The 23,567-nt window shown below is 46.5% G+C and overlaps 1 protein-coding gene across 1 annotated transcript in view; it reads right to left on the reverse strand.

Annotated features, from left to right (window-relative positions):
- Positions 1 to 22,219, reverse strand: part of NCEH1 (neutral cholesterol ester hydrolase 1) — a 60,135-nt gene extending 37,916 nt beyond the window's left edge. Inside the window, exon 1 of the mRNA XM_077880352.1 lies at positions 22,007 to 22,219. Within this exon, the coding sequence (XP_077736478.1) occupies positions 22,007 to 22,144 (138 nt within the window). The 5' untranslated portion in view covers positions 22,145 to 22,219. The remainder of the gene's footprint in view (positions 1 to 22,006) is intronic.
- Between the last annotated feature and the right edge of the window lie 1,348 nt (positions 22,220 to 23,567).

Below are 23,567 nucleotides of genomic sequence, written 5' to 3' on the forward strand. Positions count from 1 at the left end.
AAGGTGAGAAGGGTGGACGTTTGATCTTATTTCAGCTTGATCCCACATCTAATTAGAACATAGGACCGTGCTGGGTTTCCTCAAGTTAGCCAACTTCTATGCAACATTGAACACTGTAGAACGTAAGTCTTAAACTCATGTCTTCAGGGGCCAGAGTGGCTAATGCAAGTGAGTAAAATAGGCTGTAATACTTCAGGGAATGGGAGGCTTGTGGCAAACTGGAAAAACAAGGCTTGGAGTAAGCCTTGTGTGATTGTGTGATTGTGTGATACGGAAATTCTGGCCTACTGTTGCCAGATGATCCAATTTTTGAAGAGAAGCAGGCAGCTCATATTATTGTGTGACATATTCTGAATATTAGGTGTTGGTAATGAATTTAAAAATGCTTAATAGGGTTGCCTGGGTGGCTCAGTGGTTGGGCACCTGCCTTCGGTTCAGGTCGTGATCCCAGGATCCGGGATCGAGTCCCACATCAGGCTCCCTGCATGGAGCCTGCTTCTCTCTTTGCCTGTGTCTCTGCCTCTCTCAGTCTGTGTCTCTCATGAATAAATAAATAAATCTTTTAAAAAATGTTTAATATACAGGGGTGTCTGGCCGGTTCAGTTGGAAGAGCATGCAACTCTTCAACTTGGGGTCATGGGTTTGAGCCCCACATTGGGTGTAGAGATGACTTAAATAAATACACTTAAAAAATAATAATGTTTAATATACAATGTGGGCCAAAAATAACATATCTGCAGGTTAGTCTGTGGTTCTTAAGTTGGTGGTCTGAAAGTCAGGATGCATTTTTTTTCATACAAACAATATGCCTAATTGACAGTGCTCTAACCACAAATCTGGATAATAATAAATGAAACCAAGACATAAAATTAGAAATATTTGATTGTGGGTCTTGTTTATTCTGCATCTTAGATTACGATGATGGATAGAAGCAGTTTAGAAAGCAATGACAAGGAACGTGAGAATTATGGAAAAACTGAGGGGGACTTATGGGTTCTCTCAAGGACTGCAGAAGTTCATGAACTTATTTCTTTTTTAAAATGTCTATTCCTTTCAAAGCAATAAAAATAAAATAAAATTTTTTTCCTTCAAAACACACAGATTTCCTTATCCTTAATTTGAATGTAGTCTTCTTGTCTGAGGTAATTATGGTCATTCTTGGGAGATTACAAAAGAAATGGGGGAGGCACCTAGGTGGCTCAGTGGTTAGTGTCTGCCTTCAGCTCAGATTGTGGTCCCAGGAACCCGGAGTCGAGTCCTGCATCGGGCTCCTGCATGGAGCCTGCTTCTCCCTCTGCCTGTGTCTCTGCCTCTCTCTCTGTGTATGTGTCTCTCATGAATAAATGGATAAAATCTTAAAAAAAAAATAAAAAAGAAATGGGGGATGAAGATTAATTTTTTTCTGATTTAATAAACTGGGTTGGGGGATCCCTGGATGGCGCAGCAGTTTAGCGCCTGCCTTTGGCCCAGGGCGCGATCCTGGAGACCCGGGATCGAATCCCACGTAGGGCTCCCGGTGCATGGAGCCTGCTTCTCCCTCTGCCTGTGTCTCTGCCTCTCTCTCTCTCTCTCTGTGACTATCATAAATAAAAAAAATAAATAAATAAAAATAAACTGGATTGGAGTTGGAAGACAAAAGGGAAATAAGTTTTTTTAAAGATGTACTTATTTGTGAGAGAGAGAGAGAGCATGTGTGCAGTATGGATGCAGTCTGCGTGCACACATAAGTTGGGGGGACGGGAAGGGGCAGAGGAAGAGAATCTCAAGCAGACTCCCCATTGCGCTCAGAGCCCAACTGGGGGCTTGATCCCCCAACCCATGAATGAGGTCATGACCTGGGCTGAAACCAAGACTTGGATGCTTAACCAACTGAGCCACCCAAGTGTCCCACCCCCATTTTTTTCCCCAAAAGAACATGTTAAAGAGAATATAATACAATTTGATGTAGTATAAGTCTGAAAGAAAGTCTAAGCGGCCTAAATACTGCCTCCTTCACCAGCACTCCCCAAAGATGCCAGGGAGTGGGCTATTTATAACTGTTCGAATGACAGGTGCCCAGTACTATGCTAAGGGTCACTGGTCCTTCTTCTTGAGGTTGACAGATGTGTTAAACACTTGGAGGTGCTCTGGACACACAGGGCCCTACAATACAAGCAGGGGTGGGAGCTGACAATCCTTTCACATAAACTGAAAACCAAAGCAACTCCCCAAGCATGAAAAAGACTTGACCCTTGCAAAGAAGGAGGGAGTTCACATGTATATGATCCAACATGTCAACCATGGACTAACGTATTATTTTGAAACTGCTTTCAGAGACTTTGGTTCACTCCTTTGTATACTTTTTTTTTATGATTTTATTTATTCATGTGATAGAGAGATTGAGGATCAGGATCCTGATCCAGGATCAGGCCCTGGGCTGAAGGCGGCACTAAACCACTGAGCCACCCGGGCTGCCCGCTTTGTATACTCTTAATGAAGACAAATCTTCTTTCCCAGAGGTTCAACCTAATTTCTGGAAAAGTCAAAGTCCCCCTAAATGACAAGGTGTGTAATCAAGCTGAGGATTGCCCTTTGTTCATAAACAAGGTGCGACTATAACGCAATGAGACTGATGCTCATGCATACCTCAGGGAATGGCCGGGAATCACATTCCTGTCGAAATGTTCCAGACATGTTCCGAGTACTAGCTAGCGATGGTGTCACCAGTACATTAAACTTAGAGGAGGACACTTGGAGGAACAGGCACTCTGCTAACAAGCCCCTATTTTCCTTTGCAGGGTAGTGTAGAAAACATCAACGATTTCCAAAGAAATTACAGTTAAATAAGGCATCCATATAAGCTGTTAAGTTTTTAAAAGTCAATTGCAGGGGCTCCTGGGTGGCTCAGTGGTTGAGCATCTGCCTCTGGCTCAGGTCATGACCCTGAGCCTGGGATCGAGTCCCGTATCGACCTCCCCACAGGAAGCCTGCTTCTCCCTCCGCCTGTGTCTCTGCCTCCCTGTGTGTCTCTCATGAATAAATAAATAAAATCTTAAAAAAAAAAAGTCAACTGCCATTGACCCTTGAACAATGCGGGAGTTAGAGGCACCAAACCATCAGCATGGTCAGAAATCTGCCTGTAACTTCTGACTCCTCCCAAACTTAACTATGAATAGCCTACTGGTGGCCAGAAGACCTATCAATAATGGTTGATTAACACCTATTTCCTATGTTGTATGTCTTATAGACTGTATTCTTACAATAAAGTAAGCTAGAAGAAAGAAAATGTGATTAAGAAAATCATAAGGAAGAAAAAAAATACATTTAGAGTACTGTAGTGAAAAATAAATCCATGTGCAAGTAGACCTGCACAGTTCCAACCTGTTTTGTCCAATGGTCCGCCCACTGCACCGTAGTTCGTGTTGGGAAGCGTATAAAACAACTGGCATTCTCTCACACTGCTATGGTCCGTATATAGGAAAATAACTTGGCAATCAGAAACAAGAACTGTAAAAAATATTTATACCCTTTGATATGCTAGTTCTAATTTGGGGCAATCACTTGAGGAAAAACTCTAAAAACAAAATGATTATATACTCAACTATGGTCACTGCAACATTATTTCTTTCCTTTTGTTTTTTAAAGATTTTATTCATGAGAGACACACAGAGAGGCAGAGACACAGGCAGAGGGAGAAGTAGGCTCCATGCAGGGAGCCCGACGTGGGACTCGATCCCAGGACTCCAGGGTCACGCCCTGGGCCAAAGGCAGGTGCTCACCACTGAGCCCCCCCAGGCTGCCCACAGCAACATTATTTCTAATCACAAGTAACTAGTCTAAGTATCTGATAAAGGGAAATAGCTTAAAAATGGCACATGCTCTTGGATACATCCATTCCAGAGGGAAGGGAATACCGTGCAGGACTAATCTGGCAAATCCTTCCGGTAAATCATCAGTAAAAGAAGTTGTGCGTAGAACTGTGTGTATAGTGCGACAGCGTCTAACAAAAGCCATTAATATGCAACCAGAGACTGGAAGGAAACAGAACAAAGAGCAAACGGTGGCTGCGTGTAGGTGAGGCTGTAGTTGAGTTGTTCTATTTTCTACGTTTTCTACAGCATGATCATACACTTCTTCTGGCATAAAAAATAATAATTCAATCCTCTAATGTGCTCAAGGAATTAGGTTTCTATGGGAAAACATTTTAAAGCAGCTGTGACAGCCAGAGATTATACAATTTAGAACATACTCCACCCTCTGGTAACCACCTACTATACAAACACACCTCTTACCTACTCCTAGTCCTACACGCTACTTCCCTGTACACACCTACACCTGCACAACCTGTCTTGCCCGCGCGGTATATACCTTCCCCAAGGGTACAGAAGGCTGAACGTCTGTTATTGGGATTTCTCCTTCTTCTCACAACCAAACTCACGCTCATCCTTTAGGGTCCATCGCAAATGCCCTCCCCTCTGGAGCACCCTGGCGTGCTCACTCCACCTCTGCCCTCTCTAGTCCTTGGATAAAGCTTGTGCTTCTGATACTTGTGGAAATGGAGAGTAATCATGTAACATCCACCTCCTTCACTTTTATTCCCCTGGGGCTGGCATAGGCCTGGTATGGCCTGGTACAGTAACCAGCGCTCACCGTAGTTGGGGATGGATTAACACAGTGTAGACGAGGTTTCCTTTCATCCTCACTTCTAAGTCCGTTGCTTTCTCAAAAAAAAAGCAGCTTACCCCTGATTCATTTTTCTACTTGGTCTCTTCATGAACAGGAATGGGAATCCAGGGCAAAAGCCAGCACGTCTTGCTGGGTGCTGCGTGTGATGAGTCACTGAACTCTACTCCTGAGACCAGTAGCGCCCTGCATGTCCACTAACTCGAACTGAAATAAAAACTTGAAAGAAAAACAAAACAAAAAAGACAAAAGCCAGCACTTTTTCACTGCTGGTCCTGTTAATGATGCCTAATTCGAGAAGTGGGACGGACAAGGCACCAAACTTCCAGTCAGGACATTTCCACCACTGTCTTTACAGTAAAAGCTGTCCAGGGACTTACGGTCAGTCACCATTCATTCACTCAGCAAATATGTGAGTATTCACTCCGTGCCAGGTACTTTTTAGGAGTCGGGTACAGGGTGGTGAAGCCCACAGACACACTCCCTCCCCTCACAGGGCCGCCAGCCTGGCAAGGAAGACACAGTGACTTGGGAGCCCAATGACTTAGGAGCGATGAAACAGAGGATTCCTAATAGCGCATGTCCTCTGGAGGGAAAGAACAGGTGGAGCGTGAGCCGAGGTGGTCAACACTAGAGGTCTCTAACCATAGACCAACCCTCTGAGGAGCACCAGGAAGCTTCTGTCTCAAGGCACCACAGCTCTCAAGAACTGCACGGTTTGTTTCAAACTTTAAACAAAGAATGACTTTTCTGAAGCAGTGCTCTGGGGACACAATGGGAAAGACTGACTTAATTTTTTGTTTAAGACAAAAAAAAAAAAACCCTACTAAATCCAAATAATATTGGTAAAATACATTGTTTTCTCTCAAATTATATATTTGGCCACCAAAATTTAAGTGCTATCCTACAGGTTTGTAACAGAACTTAAAAAAAATTTTTTTACTATTTTTTTTTTTATGTTTTTTTTTTAAAGATTTTATTTATTTATTCTTGATAGACATAGAGAGAGAGAGGCAGAGACACAGGCAGAGGGAGAAGCAGGCTCCATGCAGGGAGCTCTACGTGGGACTCGATCTTGGGACTCAGGGATCACACCCTGGGCCAAAGGCGGCGCTAAACCGCTGAGCCACCCAGGGATCCCCTTTTTACTATTTTTTAAAGACTTTTTAAAAAGATTTTATTTATTTATTCATGAGAGACACAGAGAGAGAGAGAGGCAGAGACACAGGCAGAGGGAGAAGCAGGCTCCCTGCAGGGAGCCCGATGTAGGACTCGACCTGAGCCAGAGGCAGATGCTCAACCACTGAGTCACCCAGGCAATCCTTTTTTAAAAAGATTTTAATTTATTTATTTGAGAGAGAGAGAGAAAGCATGAGTAGTGGGGAGGGGCAGAAAGAGGGAGAAGCAGGTTCTCTGCTGAGTAGGGAGCCTGATGCGGGACTCGATCCCAGACCCTGGGATCATGACCTGAGCTGAAGGCAGACGCTTAACCACTGAGCCACCCAGGGGCCCAGTAACAGAATTTTTTTTTTACTTATTTTTTATAAGTCTTTTTTAAAAATTTTATTTATTTATGATAGTCACAGAGAGAGAGAGAGAGAGAGAGAGAGAGGCAGAGACACAGGCAGAGGGAGAAGCAGGCTCCATGCAGGGAGCCCGACGTGGGATTCGATCCCGGGTCTCCAGGATCGCGCCGTGGGCCAAAGGCAGGTGCTAAACCGCTGAGTCCCTCCCCCCCCTCCCCCAGGGATCCCACAGAATATTTTTAATAAGCAGTTTAAAGCTTTATCTCACCAAGTAGTACTTATTCTTGAAAAACCATACTCTTGCATGTTTTCATATTTTTATTATTAGCTTACCTAGAGTTAGTAGTTAGTATAATTAAAACAGTGAAATGTATCTTAACACAAGCCTGGGACTAGTTCTACCCACGGTTCAGTTACATAAAGACCTTCTTATACCTTTCAGAGTCTCAGTAGAAGTAGTTCCCGGTGGGGGTCATGCTGCCCCACCTCAGAATCGAACTCAGAAACTTCCCACCTGCTGTTTTCCTGCAATGCCCTTACTTCTCCCAACTGTCTGATGCATTTCTTTATATCCTTTCAGACTCAAAAAATGGATGGTGGGGGAAATAGCATAAATACATTTACATGCTGACAACACCCGAACGGAAGTCCAACTTTTAAAGCAGTTAAAGTTCTATGATTTACCCAAAAATAGGCTTTTATGATTTGCCCAAAAATGGGCTTTTTGGAGTCAAGAAATCACATTTTTAGAGTAATTGAAAATCACTGCCAAGCAGATTCCTTCCGTAGACATAACCAACAACAATGTTCTCATTTTTATCCAAACTATCTTCATTTAAGTTGCAGAAATATGCCAATTTGAATTTGCTATGTGAGGAAATAAGACCAACAAGTCATTGGTTTTGGTCCGTGAGAGCTTCTGTGGCTGCTACCGAAGGCTCGAATCTAGCACATGGTGTATCCTAAAAACTACTGGCCCACTGTTCTTGACAAAAGCAGAGTATGTGCATTGAAATGGCATACTAGTAACTACAAAATTAATAGGCATCAATCTACAAGGAAGAAAGTTTAGTATTTATGTGATGTGCACCTCATTTTGAAGCAGACAGGAAAAAAGCTACTTGACTTGTAAGAGTCTACCTTTTAAGATAGGTTTCCACATAGATGAACAACCAGTATAAATTTAAAATTAGTTTTTTTTGGGGGGGAAATTAGCTAGTTTGCTTTTTATTTCCACCTTTATAATTTTTTTATAACTTAGGGTTTTTTTTTTTTAATTTTTTAAGCAAGCTCCACACCCAGCATGGAGCTCGAACTCATGACCCCAAGATCAAGAGTCATCTGCTCAACTGACTGAGGTAGCCTAATTTTTTAGGCACCTAAATTTTTTAAACAAAGATTTTTTAATCGACTAGTTATAAGTATATAATTTTATGTATTTTATATATATCGCTATTTAGTACCTCAGCACTGTCTATCAATAACCCCCATCTCAGGTTTTAATCATAAGCTACAAAGTTTACTTTGGCTCTTTCCTGTCAGAAATGATAGTTTAATATGATGAACAATACCAGTCATAACGTTTGTTTTGGCAGACATCCTTGGAATCATTCTAGCAGGTTACAGGTTGAGACGCTGAAACGAAAAATCCACAGTTGCTTGGGAGTATGTTTTGTGGCTGATACATTGAGGATGTAGAGCTGATGGGCCCCATTCCATCCTCACATCCCTCCATCTCTCAGGAGAATCCAACACAGTTGACCACCCTCTCCTGGTACTACTCTCTTTGCTGGTTTCTTTGACCCTCTATTTCCCCAGTTTTCCTCGCTGTTCCCTGACTGCTCTGTCCCCTTTGTTGGCACCACCTCTTCCCAGACCTAAGACTGACTCTCTTCTTGTTCAACATTGTTTCCTTAGGGGATTTCTTGTCTTTACAGGATCTCAATTATTGTCAGCCTGCCAACAGATTTTTCCATATTCACTCTATTTTCTTGCCATGTATTTTTGGCATGGGACTGTAGTTCCAGGAAGGCCAAGTGCCGTTTGTTTTGAGAATTCCTATAACCCCAGTGCCCAGTGTGTGGCTGTTAACGAATGATAGAGGCCATCGTGACTTTCTTCTCTCATGGGGGCCAACTGAAGACATCTGCCTTTTATAACTTTAGAAGTCAAAGTCATCTTTTCCACAGTTCCCAGCTAGATCTCTAGGTTCAAAAGATGGCAATCATTTGAGCAAATCCAAAGCCCTTTGTTTAGAATAAGATCAACCCTGCTTGCAAGTACTTCTTCACCACTTTCACAATGTGGCAAGATGGCCCACCACTGAGACAGAATTCAAATAAAGGATTTTAATTTATATAACAAAATGTCATGTCCCCAACGGTACCTTAGGCACCGAAAGTCTTAAGGAACTCTTTTTAGGTGATAATGATATTCTAAAAGGAATTGCTACCTTGGCAAACTCCAATGGAGATCTTTGATATAAGACAGCGAAAGCCTAGAGACATTCAATTTCTTTAGCTTTTAGAGCATTAACTCCAAAGGCAGAGAGCCTGAATGAGACTTTTGGCTCTGGGTGTGTGCCGTGGGCAAGATACGCAACCCCTCTGTTCCTTCATTCACACCACAGGAATAATAATAGTACTGACAGGACTGTTAAAAAGACTGAGTATATACATAAAATGGTTAGAACAGTATGAGTTAGCTATGGTGATGATGATTCATAGATCTATTAAGTTAGAACATAGGCAAGCTAAGCCTACAGACTTCAAAACTTTAAACACAGGAGGAAGTGTTTAGTTCTTGCTTTATGGCAAGCCACTGTGCTAAGCATGTTATACATGCAATCACATATAGTCCAGATAACAAGCCTCAAAGGAAGCACTGTCATTATCTCACTTTTCTAGAAGACAGAACTAAGGTTAGAGTTCAAGTGACTTGCCCAACTAGTTTCACAATGAGTTAGTGCCAAAGCTGGGAGTTAAACCAAGCAGCCAAAAAATAAAAAATAAAAAATAAAAAATAAAAAATAAAATAAAATAAATAAATAAAAAATAAAAATAAACCAAGCAGCCACAGCCAACAGAAGTCCAAGTGAAGATCTATCCATAAGGAGATACCTCTATAAGGGGCTTATCAATACACACGAGGATCTGCATCTTAAGTGCAGAAATCCAGTCTGCTAGTAAGAGCAATAGCAGGGATCCCTGGGTGGCGCAGCGGTTTGGCGCCTGCCTTTGGCCCAGGGCGCGATCCTGGAGACCCGGGATCGAATCCCACATCGGGCTCCCGGTGCATGGAGCCTGCTTCTCCCTCTGCCTATGTCTCTGCCTCTCTCTCTCTGTGACTATCATAAATAAATAAAAAAACTTAAAAAAAATAAATTTAAAAAGAGCAATAGCAGAGTGACAAGAATAACAGTGACAATAGAAGAGTATCAAAACAGCCATATTACTATTGGAGTATACTGTCGACAGCTGTCAAAAATCAGACCTGGACTATACATATCTCTTGTGCCAGGTACTGCCCCAAGTCCTTAACATATCACCTAATGCGTGATAATGACGACGAACAACCAGTAAAGCTTTATGCAGATCACCTCATGCAGTGTTCATACCATATGGGTTAAGTCTCACAACCATGTCCATGATCAAGAAACAAACTCAGAGGTTAAATACATTCTTCAAGGCCACATGGCTAGAACAGCTCAGAGTCTGGATCTGAACAGAGATCTCCCCAACCCCAAAATCCATGCTCTTAAGCACTACGAAAATGATCCCCCAAACTTGATAAAAACAACAACAACAAAAAAAAAAAAACCAAAACAAACAAACAAAAAAAAACAACAGTATTGTGAAGGGCTTTCTGTGTGTGTGCAAAATACAGATCTGTAAATTCGGGACTCGCTGTATAGTCTAAGATTCAAAATACACGTTAGTATGGTGGGAGTTCTGAACTGTTTCACAATGAAAAAGAGAAAACTGGGCAGCCCCGGTGGCTCAGCGGTTTAGCACCGCCTTCAGTCCAGGGCCTGATCCTGGAGACCCGGGATCGAGTCCCACGTCAGGCTCCCTGAATGGAGCCTGCTTCTCCCTCTGCCTGTGTCTCTGCCTCTCTCTCTCTCCTCTCTGTGTGTTTCTCATGAATAAATAAAATAAAATCTTAAAAAAAAGAGAGAGAGAGAAATCCTGGTTAGCTCTCCGTGGAACTCATTCTTTCCCAGCCTCATCTAACCATAGAACCTCTTCGATGGGCATATATATTAAAATCCAGGAATAAAATTTTGAAGGCATAATACATTAAATCCTCTAGGACTGAACTTTGTAAATACATGCTACCTCCCTGTGTAATGCTTTCTGGATGTGGATCATACAACTAATACAAAACATTTCAGAGTGCAGGGGACGGAACGGGAGGAGGGCAGACTGAACAATCATAATACGAAGCTGCGGAATATCGTGGGAAGGACTGTGGAGTCCAGCAGACCTGGTTCAGAGCCAGTAGTCAGTAACCCCTGCTGGTGCTTGCGTTTATTATTCAGCAAATGGACCCATCATTACTCCCCTCTCTGCCAGTCATCTTGTTCTATTAAAAGCAGATCATTGGCTACAAGCAGAATTGAGCCGGTGTGCTAAGAAAGTCAAGGAAATAGGAATTACTGTCGCCACGGACTTGCTTCTCACTTCCAGGGAAGAGCTGTGCCACATGAAATGGAAGGGCCTGCCAGCAGGGACGGAGTGACCCTCACAAGTGAGGCATAAACTAGGAGGAGGGAGATAAACATCGTGCATTTTGGAAGAGCAGGCTTCAGAACAGCCAAAGAAAAAGTACTTTGGACCCCAGAAGCAGGGACGTTGTTATGGGGCAGCCAGCACAGAAGACGGCCGGTCAAATTAATTTTGCATGAAGCATTTGGCGATTATCTGTTCAAAAGGAAAAGGGAAAGACAGACATCGAGGGGATGTGGGAATTCACTGGGGATGGCCTAATGCATGACTAGAAGCCAGCAGGTAAAGTCCTTATGAATTTGAAAGCAAGCATCAGGGGATTCCTGGGGGGCTCAGCAGTTCGGTGCCTGCCTTCGGCCCAGGGCCTGATCCTGGAGACTTGGGATCGAGTCCCACGTCGGGCTTCCTGCATGGAGCCTGCTTCTCCCTCTGCCTGTGTCTCTGCCTTTCTCTCTCTCTCTCTCTCTGTCTCTCATGAGTAAATAAATCTTTTTTTAAAAAAAAAAGCATCAATCTGCAACAAGTATGAGGAAGTTAGAAACCCAAGAACAGTGAGGCTTGCAAAAAACAGTTGCAAGGGGCAACAACAACAACAAAAGAACTCATTTGAGGGTAAGTTCAGAGTCACAGGCGCATGGAAGCACTAAGTCTGCTCTTTGGGGCAAATAAAGTAACCAGAACCATGAGTTCCTGTATTTCTTGATGATGAAGGATCTTCAAACCAGAACCAACCCCTAAAACAGGTAAGAGGGAAATTATGTCTACGATGGTTGAGAAAGCCTAGCATGTGGCGGGGAGCTTGTCCATAAAGAAACATCAAGCTAAGGAAGGAGACGTGCAGGGGCCACACACACGCGGATGCCAGCAGAGCATAAAGGACAGAGAGATTAAGGCTGACTGGGGAAAAAGGGAAGTTTCCAAAAGAGATCATTTTTGAGTGGGTGTTGAAAGATGTGTGGGACGTTAGCCAAAGTCCGCGGGTGGGAGGGCAAAGGGGGGCAGAGGTAACAGGAAGAAAGTTGTCAGATACACAAGTGGGCAGACTTCGTGGGGACACTGAGGCTGGATTCACTAGTGTGGGACTGGCCGGGCAGGTGCCAGGCGCCGAGTACAGAAATGGGGCCAGGGGGACAGGGGGTGAAGGAAGGGATGGGGGCGGCTCCCTGGAGGGCTTCCTGGTCAGATCTGAGCAGAATAAGGAGCCCAGGAATCATTCTACAGCTTTGACTTGATTTTGCCAGATAAAAGTGGACTGAGCCTCTCTGTCCAGATTTGAGAATAATTCTGGTTTAAAACAGTTGTCCTAATGAATGAATAAATAAAAAATATTAAAAAAAAAAACAGTTGTCCTGGTATGATTATTAAGAAGCGGCCTCTATCACTCTTAAATACGTGCTGGTTTGGACAATAAGTTCTAGGACTACCTAGATATATGTCACTTGGGGACTATCTATCTATGTTGAATAGCAATAATAAGAAACTTGTAATTAAATAGTTATAAACTGGGGATCCCTGGGTGGCTCAGCAGTTTGGCGCCTGCCTGTGGCCCAGGGCGTGATCCTGGAGTCCTGGGATCGAGTCCCGCGTCGGGGCTCTCGGCATGGAGCCCGCTTCTCCCTCCTCCTGTGTCTCTGCCTCTCTCTCTGTCTATTACTAGATAAATAAATAAATAAATCTTTAAAAAAATGAATCATTATAAACTGCAGGGAGGAGAGCTCCCCAACAGGTGTGCCCCAAATGGGTTACAGGTGGGCCGCAAGACATGGATGCTGAAGTGTTTCGTGGAGACAAAAACTCAAAACCATTTTTTTTATAGCTCCTCAAAATTTATCAGCCTGCATATCCTCCTTGAGAACCACTTGTATCATCTTCTACATAAATAAATCCCGTGAGTTCTAGCACTCAAGCCCATGCAGACTGATTCCCTCCTTATTTCCTCCACTCTCCCCTGGCACACGCTTAGAAATGTAATCAAGTCTACGGCATGAAAAAAAGATTGGGAAAGACTACTCTAGATTAATTTAAATGTGGGAGCTCAAAAAAAAGGTGCAGATTCAGGGACCTAGTGACAAAGTGAGTGTGAGCAGCCCCACGTGCACGGCTGGAGCCACGAAAGGTGGGTCACGAACACAGCCCCCGAGACAAAACGGGGAACTCCACCGGGGAGGACTCTGCTCTCAGGCCAGCCGGACTCAGCAAGGGAGAGCAGGAAAGTAGGAGGCCAGAACATTTGATTCTAGTCTCTGTTTTGCCAGAATGCACTAATTATGTGATCTTGAGGATGTCCTTGAGCTTTTTGAGCCCCGGTTTCCTCACTTGATAAATGCACGTCATTTATGCCAGCCGGTGATCCATTATAAAAATAACATGAAGCGTGAGGCGCCTGGCTGGCTCAGCTGGTGGAACATGTGACTCTTGGGATCGTGAGCTCAAGCCCCACATTGGGCAAGAGAGTCTACTTAAAAAAAAAAAAAAAAAAAAAAAAAAAAAAGTAAAACACAAGTTTTTTTCTTTTTTAGGATTTATTTATTTTATTTGAGAGAGAGAAAGAGAGGCAAGGGAGGGGCAGAGAGAGTCTTAAGCAGATTCCTCACTAAACACAGAGCTAGACATGGGGCTTGATCCCATGACCCTGAGATCGTGACCTGAGCTGAAACCAAGAGTCAGATGCCTGGGTGGTGTCCCAAAACGGAATTTTTTTTTTTTTTTTTTTTTTTTTTTTTTTTATGATGTATGCCTGGGTGGCTCTGCGGTCAAGCATCTACCTTTGGCTCAGGGCGTGTCCCAGAATCCGGGATCGAGTCCTGCATCGGGCTCCTGTTTCTCCCTCTGCCTGTGTCTCTGCCTCTCTCTGTGTCTCTCATGAGTAAGTAAAATCTTTTTTTTAAAAAGTGAGATAAGTGAAACCCTTTGTAAAAGCTGGGGCACTGTGTGAATGTAAAATTTAATAAAAAGATGAGGTTCATCAGGGTCTCCTCTCTCTTAGGGCTGGCCTCCTCTTCCTGTGTCAACCCAGGTACCCCCTGGGATGTCCCTGATAGGCTTTCTCAAGCTTACTCTCACTCCATGCACATCCATTCCCATGACTTCCACCACCACTCATTCACCGACCCTCCAAAATCCATGTCTGCAGCCCAGCTTACTCTCTCTCTCTCTCTCTCTCTCTCTCTCTCTCGGGCTCTGGTCTTGTACATGCAAACTACTTACAAAAAGCTGTCCTGGACTAGTCCCATAGCCACGCAAAACAAGGTCCCAAACTCTACTATCTTCACTTTCAGATCTGCTTTCCCTCCATGAGGGTCACCATCGTGATGGTTCATGCCCGCACCCAGGCTCTGCCTCAGGAGCCACCTCTGCCTCCCTTCTCTCCTTCAGCCCATCAGCCAGTCTGTCAGCTTCACTGCAAGTTCGTGCTCTCACCTCTCTTCTGGATTACTTCCTCAGGGGACTCTCACCTTCATTTACTTTAAGCTCCAGTCTCTACACTATCACTGAGAAAGACTGTTCTAGAACACGGACTTGGCTATGCGATTTCCTTGTTAAAAGTCTCTCAGTGGCTCCTTTCTCGGCCCACAGAGCCCTTCACTACCCGGCCTGTGCTTCCTTCCAGCCTTACCTCTCTGAGGTCTACACCACTTCTAGTTCCCCAGCTATCATCCTGTCCCGTTGGCTTGTCCCTTCTGGCTGGAATGCCCTTCCAACCTCCTTCCGGCCCCTCCCCACCTCCTCCCCCACCTCCTCCACTTGGCTCCTGTGGAAAGGCAAGCTAGTGCAGTGGTTAAGCTCTTCAGCTCACAGTGAGGCAGGCAGGAGTTGAATTGTGATTCTACCTCTCATCAACTGTGTCATCTTGAGCAAGTGATTCTTCTTTGCATTTCAGTCTCCTCCTTTGTAAGATGAGGGGAATAAGAACATCCGCCTCATAGAATTATAGGATGGACTCCATGAATTACATGCATAACCCACAGCACAGTATCTGGCACAGTAAAGCCTCGCTATATGCTCTAGAGATGTTAGGGGTTTTTTTGTTTGTTTTTGTTTTTGTTTTTGTTTTTGCAAACAATCAACCTTGATAACTCAGGTTAGATGCCAGCGAGAAAGGGCAACAGTCCTCAATGCCCTCTGCCTGGATCCACATTAGAGCAACCCATAAGGCCTCTGTCCGTAACTCTTGTCGTTCAAGAACACCCTCTGGGTAACCACCAATAAATAGGCTTATCTCGCCTTCACCCCACTGTAAACGCCTCAAGATTAGGTGTGCGTCTTTCTCATTTTGTTTTGCCAGTTCTCAGCACTGGTGTTCAGTTAATATTTTTTGAATGAGTGATGACTTCCAAAGGGTAGGATTTTAATTTTATTTTGGAAACCCTGAAAGGTTATTAAAATTTTGGGCACAAATTAGGTAGAGACTACAGCTAGGTTTGCCACTTGGAAACTCAATTACATTTCTTAATTCTTTTTAAACATAAAACGGGGTAGATAAGTAATGGTCCCACATGCCATTTCATTTGGCTGTGGAAATACATACTCAGTATTTTAAAAGAAGTCATTGTGCATTAGCAGACCATTTAAGAACAATTACCGTGCTTTTGCACCTCACAGAAATGTCTTCAGGTCAAGCCCAAGTCCTACGTTAGAAATAGAATGTCCCACTAAAATAAAGTGCTATAGCATTCTTGTGCTCAGGGCTGTATTTGTAGTTCTAGGAAAAATAAAAAGGAAAACTATTAATCAGGCCTTGTCTAACACACCGGGTTAGAATCAATCAGAACCAATTGAATCAATTGATTCAATCAGACCTTAATTTTTAAAAAATATTTATGGATTGATTTTAGAAAGAGAGAAAGGAGGGAGATGGACAGAGGTAGAAGGAGAGAGAGAGAATCTCCGGCAGGCTCCACACAGAGCACGGGGTCCCACACAGGGCTCAATCCCATGACCCGGAGATCACGACCTGAGCCAGAAACAAGAGTTGGTCACTTAGCCGACTGAGCCACCCAGGGGCCCACCCCGAAAGTATTCGTAAAGCTTGTCTGCTACCAGGTGTTGATAAAAATTCCATCAAGTCAGCTAAAAATGATCAAGATTGGTGAAATCTCTAATGTACACGAAGAAATATGTATCGTAGCAAGTCTACAAGGCGGTGGCCAAAACTTATTATTTACCCATGTTTGGGGTTGAACTTACCTGATGGTAGCAAATGTTCCAGTTCACGAATGGTTACATAAAAGGTTAGCAAATTGGAGTTCTGCAAGGCATCCAGCTCAGCGGGACCGAACCCTCGCCCGCACAGCCTGAAAGCGCATCGTGCACTTTGATATTTGGGGACACGTTACAAGGTGAAAACCTGTTCAACTAGTTCAACAGCACTGTTATTCCTAAGAACGAGGGGAAACGTTCTGCAAAAACATCGATTTCAACAACCTGTTTTACAATTATGTCATTAAAAAGATACACAGGAGAGGGGCGCCCGGGTGGCTCAGCTGGTTAAGCAGCCCCCTCCTGACTTCATCTCAGGTCATGACCTCGGCATCATGGGATCAAGCCCCGCATGGGGCTCTGAGCTCCTTCTGGAGTCTGCTCATCCCTCTGCTCCTCCCCAACTTGCACCCACTCTCTCTCAAATAAACAAACAAACAAATAAATAAATAAAATCTTCAAAAAAAAGATACATTGTAGAGGAACTAGTAAATTGAGAAATGATCAAAGTAAGCTCAGCCCAGCCTAGCCCTTGCTCTGAACTCCCTCTAGCTACCTGCTGCCTTCAGCCATCTTTACCTTCCTCTAAACCGTGCATAACCTCTCCCTCCTCTGAGCTTCTGGAACTGTGCCTCTTCAGTAATGCTCACCTGCAACGACCTTTTCAATAGCTGTATATTAATGTGTCTTCTGCATTCCATCAAGCTATAGGTTCCTTTAGGTCAGTTTGGCATCTTCCCAAACCTCCCCCCCCACCACAGTGGACTCTCCATCTGTGTCGCATGTGACTAAGCATGAAGCATGCCACAGTGATAGCTGTATCAGGGGATCCAGGATGCCTTTGTTTTTTTTGTTTTGTTTTGTTTTGTTTTTAAGAGATTTGCTTTTCTTATAGAACAATTACTAAAATAGGAATCACATTGCGGGGGGTGTGTGCACATCAATTCCTCTTTACAAGTAGGAAACCTACAAAAAAATTTTAAATAATTTCTTATCACTACATATTCATTGTAGAAAAGCTAGAAAATATAGAAATGAAAATTGAAGATATAACCCTATGGCCCAGAAAAAAAAAAGCACTACTATATTAAGTTACACCCTTCTGCTTTTTCTCTGAGTTTAGATAGATATAGACATATGTTTATGTGTGTTTTGGTATACAAGTATTATAAATGGGATAATGGTATATATATGCTCTTTTGTTGCATTTTCCCACTTAACATACGGTACAAGTCTTTTGTAGGTCATTTAACATTATTTTACAACCTCAATGTTTTGACTGTACAGTATTCTAAAAAGCATGTTCCATGATTTATGTAATCTTTTATTTTTCTTGCTTTCATTTTAAAAAATAATGCTGCAAAAGAGAAAGAAAAGAAAGAAAACAAGGTGGCTAACTGTTCCCCCATATTTCTTATGAAACAGCAGTGCTGGGGCACCTGGGGGGCTCAGTCTGTTGAGCAACCAACTCTCAATTTCAACTCAAGTCATGGTTTCGAGGGTCCTGGGATCAAGCCCCATGCCTGGCTCTGCACTCAGGGTGGAGTCTGCTTGAAATTCTCTCTCTTCCTCTCTCTCTCAAAATAAATAAAATCTTAAAAAAAAAAAAAAAAAAAAGCAGTGCTTTTGGACTAGTTGAGCAAGGTTTCTGACCCTGTAAAATATTTCCATCTTTACAGCTATAGCTTTGCCTGTATCACTGGTGACTTTAATTCACAATGAAGGACGGTTGGGTCAAAGAATAAACATATTTCTACTGCTTCCAACGCATACTGCCAAACTCAGCAGTGTACACTTCTCAGTATCTTCACCTGTCCTGGTTTTACCATTTTGAAAAACCTTTCCTTGCACAGCATTTAAAAATCAGTCTCTAGGACCTCCCAAACTCCCTGCGTTTGTCCCTCCAGTCTCTTGCTGACCTGTCTTCTCCACTGCCTCTCCCAAGCCTTTTGTTTGCGCTTTTCCGCAGCTCACGTCTTACGAAGGCTTTGCTCTAACACTGAAATCTGCCTACCTAGTACTTTATGCCCTTCGACTCTTACAGTCAAACTGCCAACCAACTAATCCGATAAACTAATCCATGCTGATGTGAAACGGCTCATTCCCAGCGACATGTGTCCAATATAACCAGCGCAATTTAAGGGCTATACATCATCTCATCTGCGATGCATTTTATTTACCTTAAAGAGCAGTGGTTCTCAAGGTTTCCTGCACACAGAAATCACCTGGGGAGCTTTTGAAACTACTGGATGCCTGGGACTCACCTCCCAGAGATTCTGCATAAATCTGGTATAGGATAGAACTTGAGCATCAGGATTTTTAAAGTTCCCTAGGTGATTTTAATGCAGCATCTGGGTTTGAGATGGACGTTAGAGAAAGATCTCAGGTAGCTTCTTCTTAGGTAATACTGGAGGATGCCAAGGGGAGAAAAAGTACAATGAACAAAATCTCAATAATCTGACTCATCTGCATAAGATACAGGAGATAAGAGTGGGCAAGAAGAGGTGCAGCATTTGCCAATGACACGGAATAAAAGTAGCATTCATAGTTCTTGATGCTGAGCATGTGCCGGCTGCGCTAAGAAGTAGGCCACGCTTCCCCGCTGAAGTGTCTTCATTGGCTTTTGTAATTGAGCGAATTGCTTGGGTAACAAACTTGATGCCATGCAATTTAGCGGTGGCGCTCCAGGTTTCAAGGAGATAAGTCACTTCTAGTTTACATTTGTTTTACTGTTTCAAGAAAGTTGGGCAATCTCCCAGATTTTCTCCACAATCCATAGCAGAGCTTTGAAACAACTCTGAGAGGAATAGCTACAAGTTCCAGGCATTTAAATGCATTACTGGGGGCGCCTGGGTGGCTCAGTGATTTGAGCGTCCATCCACCTTTGGCTCAGGTCGTGATCCCGGGGTCCTGGGATGGAGTCCTGCATCAGGCTCTCCTCGGGGTGCCTGCTTCTCCCTCTGCCTGTGTCTCTGCCTCTCTCTCTCTCTGTGTCTCTCATGAATAAATAAATAAAATCTTTTAAAAAATACATTACTGAAGCTCATAGCAACCTTGTAAGGTAGATGTCAACCCTATTTTACAGGAAAAAAACAGAGGAGCAGAGAAGGTTAGTAAACTGCCTGGCCTCGAAGCCAGAGGGTGGCCTGGTTGGGATGAGACCCAGCAGGCAGCCTCATACATACTTACAGTGTGTCAAGTCACATTGCCTTTTCCCCCAGGCAATTTGAAGTGACAGTGACGTTACTAAATTGCTTTACTGGGTAGAATGTGCTTCCATGTGGTCTGAATGATCTTTCTGATATTTCACAGCTTAGAAGAAAAGAGATGAGAGCCACTTCTGTGCAAACTCACTCTCCAGCCACAGTGTCAAGTGAGGATACTTGGTTACCTCATTTATCTCTGTGACCGGGCTCTACACACAGTATCATTCCCAAACACCAGATCACAGGGTCCAAAGGCCTTGCCTCCGATTGGGTTGCCACCCTATAGTTGGGGAAGAATGGCTTTTCTCCAAAACTGGCTTTTCCCAAATTATACATGATGGGGAGGACTCCTTTGGTGACCTGAAATCTGAGAATGATCTCTGCAGACAACAGAGCAGTTTCTTTTTTCATGTTTTTCTTATTCTTCTTACTGTTGAAGGTCATTATAACCCACCCAGGTAAAGACCACTGTCACTCCCAAACTGCGTAATTTTGGAAGGAAGAGAGGGACTGCAGGGCTTCCTACAGGAAGACTGCCTTTCTTGGGAGAAAAAAAAAAAAAAAAAAACGCTAGAGAAGGAGATGGTCATTCTTCCACCATGTCAGCATTACAGTCAGCAGGAGGGGGTAAGGAAGGGGATCTATAATTTCATAGACCATCCCTACCAGACAACAGGGGACTTTGGGGTGGAAAACATGGCTGGATTTAAGAAAAACAAATTCCTGGGATGCCTGGCTGGCTAAGTCGGTGGTGCATGTGGCTCTGGATCTTGAGGCTATGAGTTTGAGCCCCACCTTGGATGTAGAGATCACTCGAAAAGAAATTCTTTTAAAAAATTAATTAAAAAAAAATCCCCGGTAGGAAAGCGCTACAATACCCTACTTAAGGGGCCTTTTGATAGGACAAAGCCTCAGAGACTCTCTACACGCAATTAGAATGGACAGGGAACATCAATCCTCTAGGAAAATCATGATCCGCCCCCCCCCCCCTTTTCTCTTTCTCTAGTCATTCCTGAAAAAAAGGTTACAAAATAACCTTAATAGGAGGGTTAGAATAATAGGGCCCAGCCTTGGCTGCAGCTTGTGCTTTAGATTTTAGATTCTCTGGCACTAAAATTAGTGTCTCTTACTATTGAATAAAGTGCCGGCCGTTATGGGGGAAAAAGACATTCCTACGCACCCTATAATAGAAACGTCACCCCGCCAGGGCAGGCAGGAGGCCCTTGGCTCTGGCGAAGATTATCTCCTCGACAATCAAGGGCATAAAATAACTGCTGCGGGGCAGGCAGGGAACAGGTGCACCTGCGCACCTGCCGCCCCCCGCGCCCGGGCCTCCGGCCTCCTCCCCGGGCTAAGCCGCTAAGCTGCGGGCGGGAAGTGCCAGCTCCGAGCTGTCGCTCCAGGCCTTGCCCCGCGGCTGCCCCCGCAGCACAGGGCTCCGCGAGCAGGGGCCTGGGGGAGGCGCCGGGGATCCGCCCGGTCCCGCCCGCAGGCCTCCCCGGAACCCGGCCCCGACGCAGGAAGGAAAACGGGGACCGGGGACGGGGGAGAGGGGGATGCAAGATGCAAATGTCAATTCCTTGCAAACCAAGGACGAGGAGGGGTTGGCGGGCGGGGGGGGGGTGTCTTAAGGACCGACGGAGCGGGTGAGCAGTTGTCGAGCTGTAGGCAAGACCTCCACGGCCACCCCACCGGCGCAGGCGGGAGGATAGAGACCTGCCTCCCCTCCACCCCGCAAGGAAGCGCGGGCCTGAGGATAGAGACCTGCCCCCCCCCCGCCCCACTGCTAGGAAGCGCGGGCCTGAGGATAGAGACCTGCCTCCCCACGCAGGAAGCGCGGGCCTGAGGATAGAGACCTGCCCCCCCCCCCGCCCCACTGCAAGGAAGCGCGGGCCTGAGGATAGAGACCTGCCCCCGCCCCCCTCCCCCGCCCCACTGCAAGGAAGCGCGGGCCTGAGGATAGAGACCTGCCTCCCCCCGCAGGAAGCACGGGCCTGAGGATAGAGACCTGCCCCCCCCCCCGCAATGAAGCACGGGCCTGAGGATAGAGACCTGCCCCCGCGCCCCCCGCCCCCGGCAATGAAGCACGGGCCTGAGGATAGAGACCTGACCCCCCCCCCCGCAGGGAAGCGCGACACCCTAGAAGCGCAGCCCGAGCCACCCCAACAGTCGACCGCCTGGGGCAGCCCGGGCGGCTCAGCCGTTCAGCGTCTGCCTTTGGCCCAGGACGTGACCCAGAGGTCCCGGGATCAAATCCCACATCAGGCTCCCTGCAGGGAACCTGCTCCTCCCTCTGCCTGGGTCTCTGCCTCTTTCAGGGTTTCTCATGAATAAACCAAATCTTTTTAAAAAGCGGGGGGTGGGGGGAGGCGGGGAGCAGCCCGGGTGGCCCAGCGGTTCGGCGCCGCCTTGGGCCCAGGGCGTGACCCCGGGTCCCGGGATCGAGTCCCGCGTCGGGGTCCCTGCAGGGAGCCTGCTCCTCCCTCCGCCGGTGTCTCTGCGTCTCTGTCTCTGTCTCTCTCTGTGTCTCATGAATAAATAAAATCTTAAAAAAAAAAAAAAGCCCGACCGGCTGACTGCGTTCGAGAAATGCGCGTCCTGGGGTCCCGCTCCGGGCTCCGGGCTCCGGGCTCCGGGGCGGCCGAGGGCGCGGGGCGCGGGGCGCGGGGCGCGGGGCGCGTCTCACCACTTGCTGCGCGCTCCGGAAGGTGGCGTCCAGCAGCATCAGCTTCCAGGGGTCCGACACGGAGCCGGGCAGCGGGATGTAGACGTAGTAGGCCGCCAGGACGGCCAGCGCGGCGAGCAGGACGCAGGACGCCCTCATGGTGCCCGGCAGCCCGGCTCGGCTCGCCCGCGCGCCTCGCGGAGGCCGGTGGGCGCGGGGCCGGCGGGTCTCGGCGGGGGTCGGCGGCGGGGCCGCGGGGCCCGGGCCCGGGAGCCAATCAGACGCGGCGCCCGGAGGAAGTGCGAGCGCGGCCGCCTCCCTCCGTGTCCTTGGCGAGCGCCGCCGCGCCCGGGGCTCCAGGGGCTCCGGGGCTGCGGGCGCCGCACAGCGGGCCCTGGCGGACGCAGGCCCGCCCTGCACCCCGCGCTGGAGGGGGGGGCTCTGCAGGCGCCCCAGCCTGGAGGTCCCCCCTGCAGGCGCCCCAGCCCCAGGCCCCCTCTGCAGGCTCCCCAGCCTGGAGGCCCCCTCCTCAGCCCCAGACCCCTTCTGCAGGCTCCCCATCCTGGAGGCCCCCTCTGCAGGCTCCCCAGCCTGGAGGCCCCCTCTGCAGGCTCCCCAGCCTCAGGTCCCCTCTGCAGGCTCCCCAGCCTGGAGGCCCCCTCTACAGGCGCCCCAGCCCCAGGAACCCCTCTGCAGGCTCCCCAGCCTGGAGGCCCCCTCTGCAGGCTCCCCAGCCCCAGGTCCCCTCTGCAGGCTCCTCAGCCTGGAAGCCCCCTTTGCAGGCTCCCCATCCTGGAGGCCCCCTCTGCAGGCTCCCCAGCCCCAGGTCCCCTCTGCAGGCTCCCCAGCCTGGAGGTCCCCTCTGCAGGCTCCTCAGCCCCAGGTCCACTCTGCAGGAGGTCCCCTCTGCAGGCTTCCCAGCCCCGGTCCCCTCTGCAGGCTCCCCAGCCCCAGGTCCCCTCTGCAGGAGGCCTCCTCTGCAGGCTCCCCAGCCTGGAGGTCCCCTCTGCAGGCTCCCCAGCCTGGAGGTCCCCAAGGATGCGCAAAGCCAAGGTGGGGGGGGGGTATCCTGGCTCAAAATGGACAGCCCGAGAAAGAGAATAAAAATCCTCCGTCTTCTAGAGCCAGACATGCAATAGGATGTAAATGCTAGCTGATGTGTCGTGCAAAATAAAAGAGAGAGACAGAGAGATTCCTATAGCTCAATCAGTGACATATCAGTGGTAACCTAGCATCCAAGTCTTGGTTTCCCGACCTCATTCACCGATAAAAAGGAACCTGGACTCTGCTGGCTCTTTGGAGAAAAGCTTGATTCCAAGGCTGGGACCAGTGAAGTACAAGGCGAGTCGGTTGTGCGAGAAGACAAGGAAGCGCTCAAAAATGATGGGACTGGTCAGAAGGACACGGGGGACCGCCTGAAGTATCTCTCAATGGCAAAAGCTGGGTAATCTTAACATCCAAATAAATAATTAGTGGGTTACAAATAACATAAAATCCAGGAATTTATTACACATGAATAAAAATAAACAGGGAAATGCCACCTGATAAAATAATTCTTTCAATGGGTCAAGGATAGCAGAAA

This window comes from Canis aureus, chromosome 31 (assembly GCF_053574225.1).
Source record: "Canis aureus isolate CA01 chromosome 31, VMU_Caureus_v.1.0, whole genome shotgun sequence".
Lineage (NCBI taxonomy): Eukaryota > Metazoa > Chordata > Mammalia > Carnivora > Canidae > Canis > Canis aureus.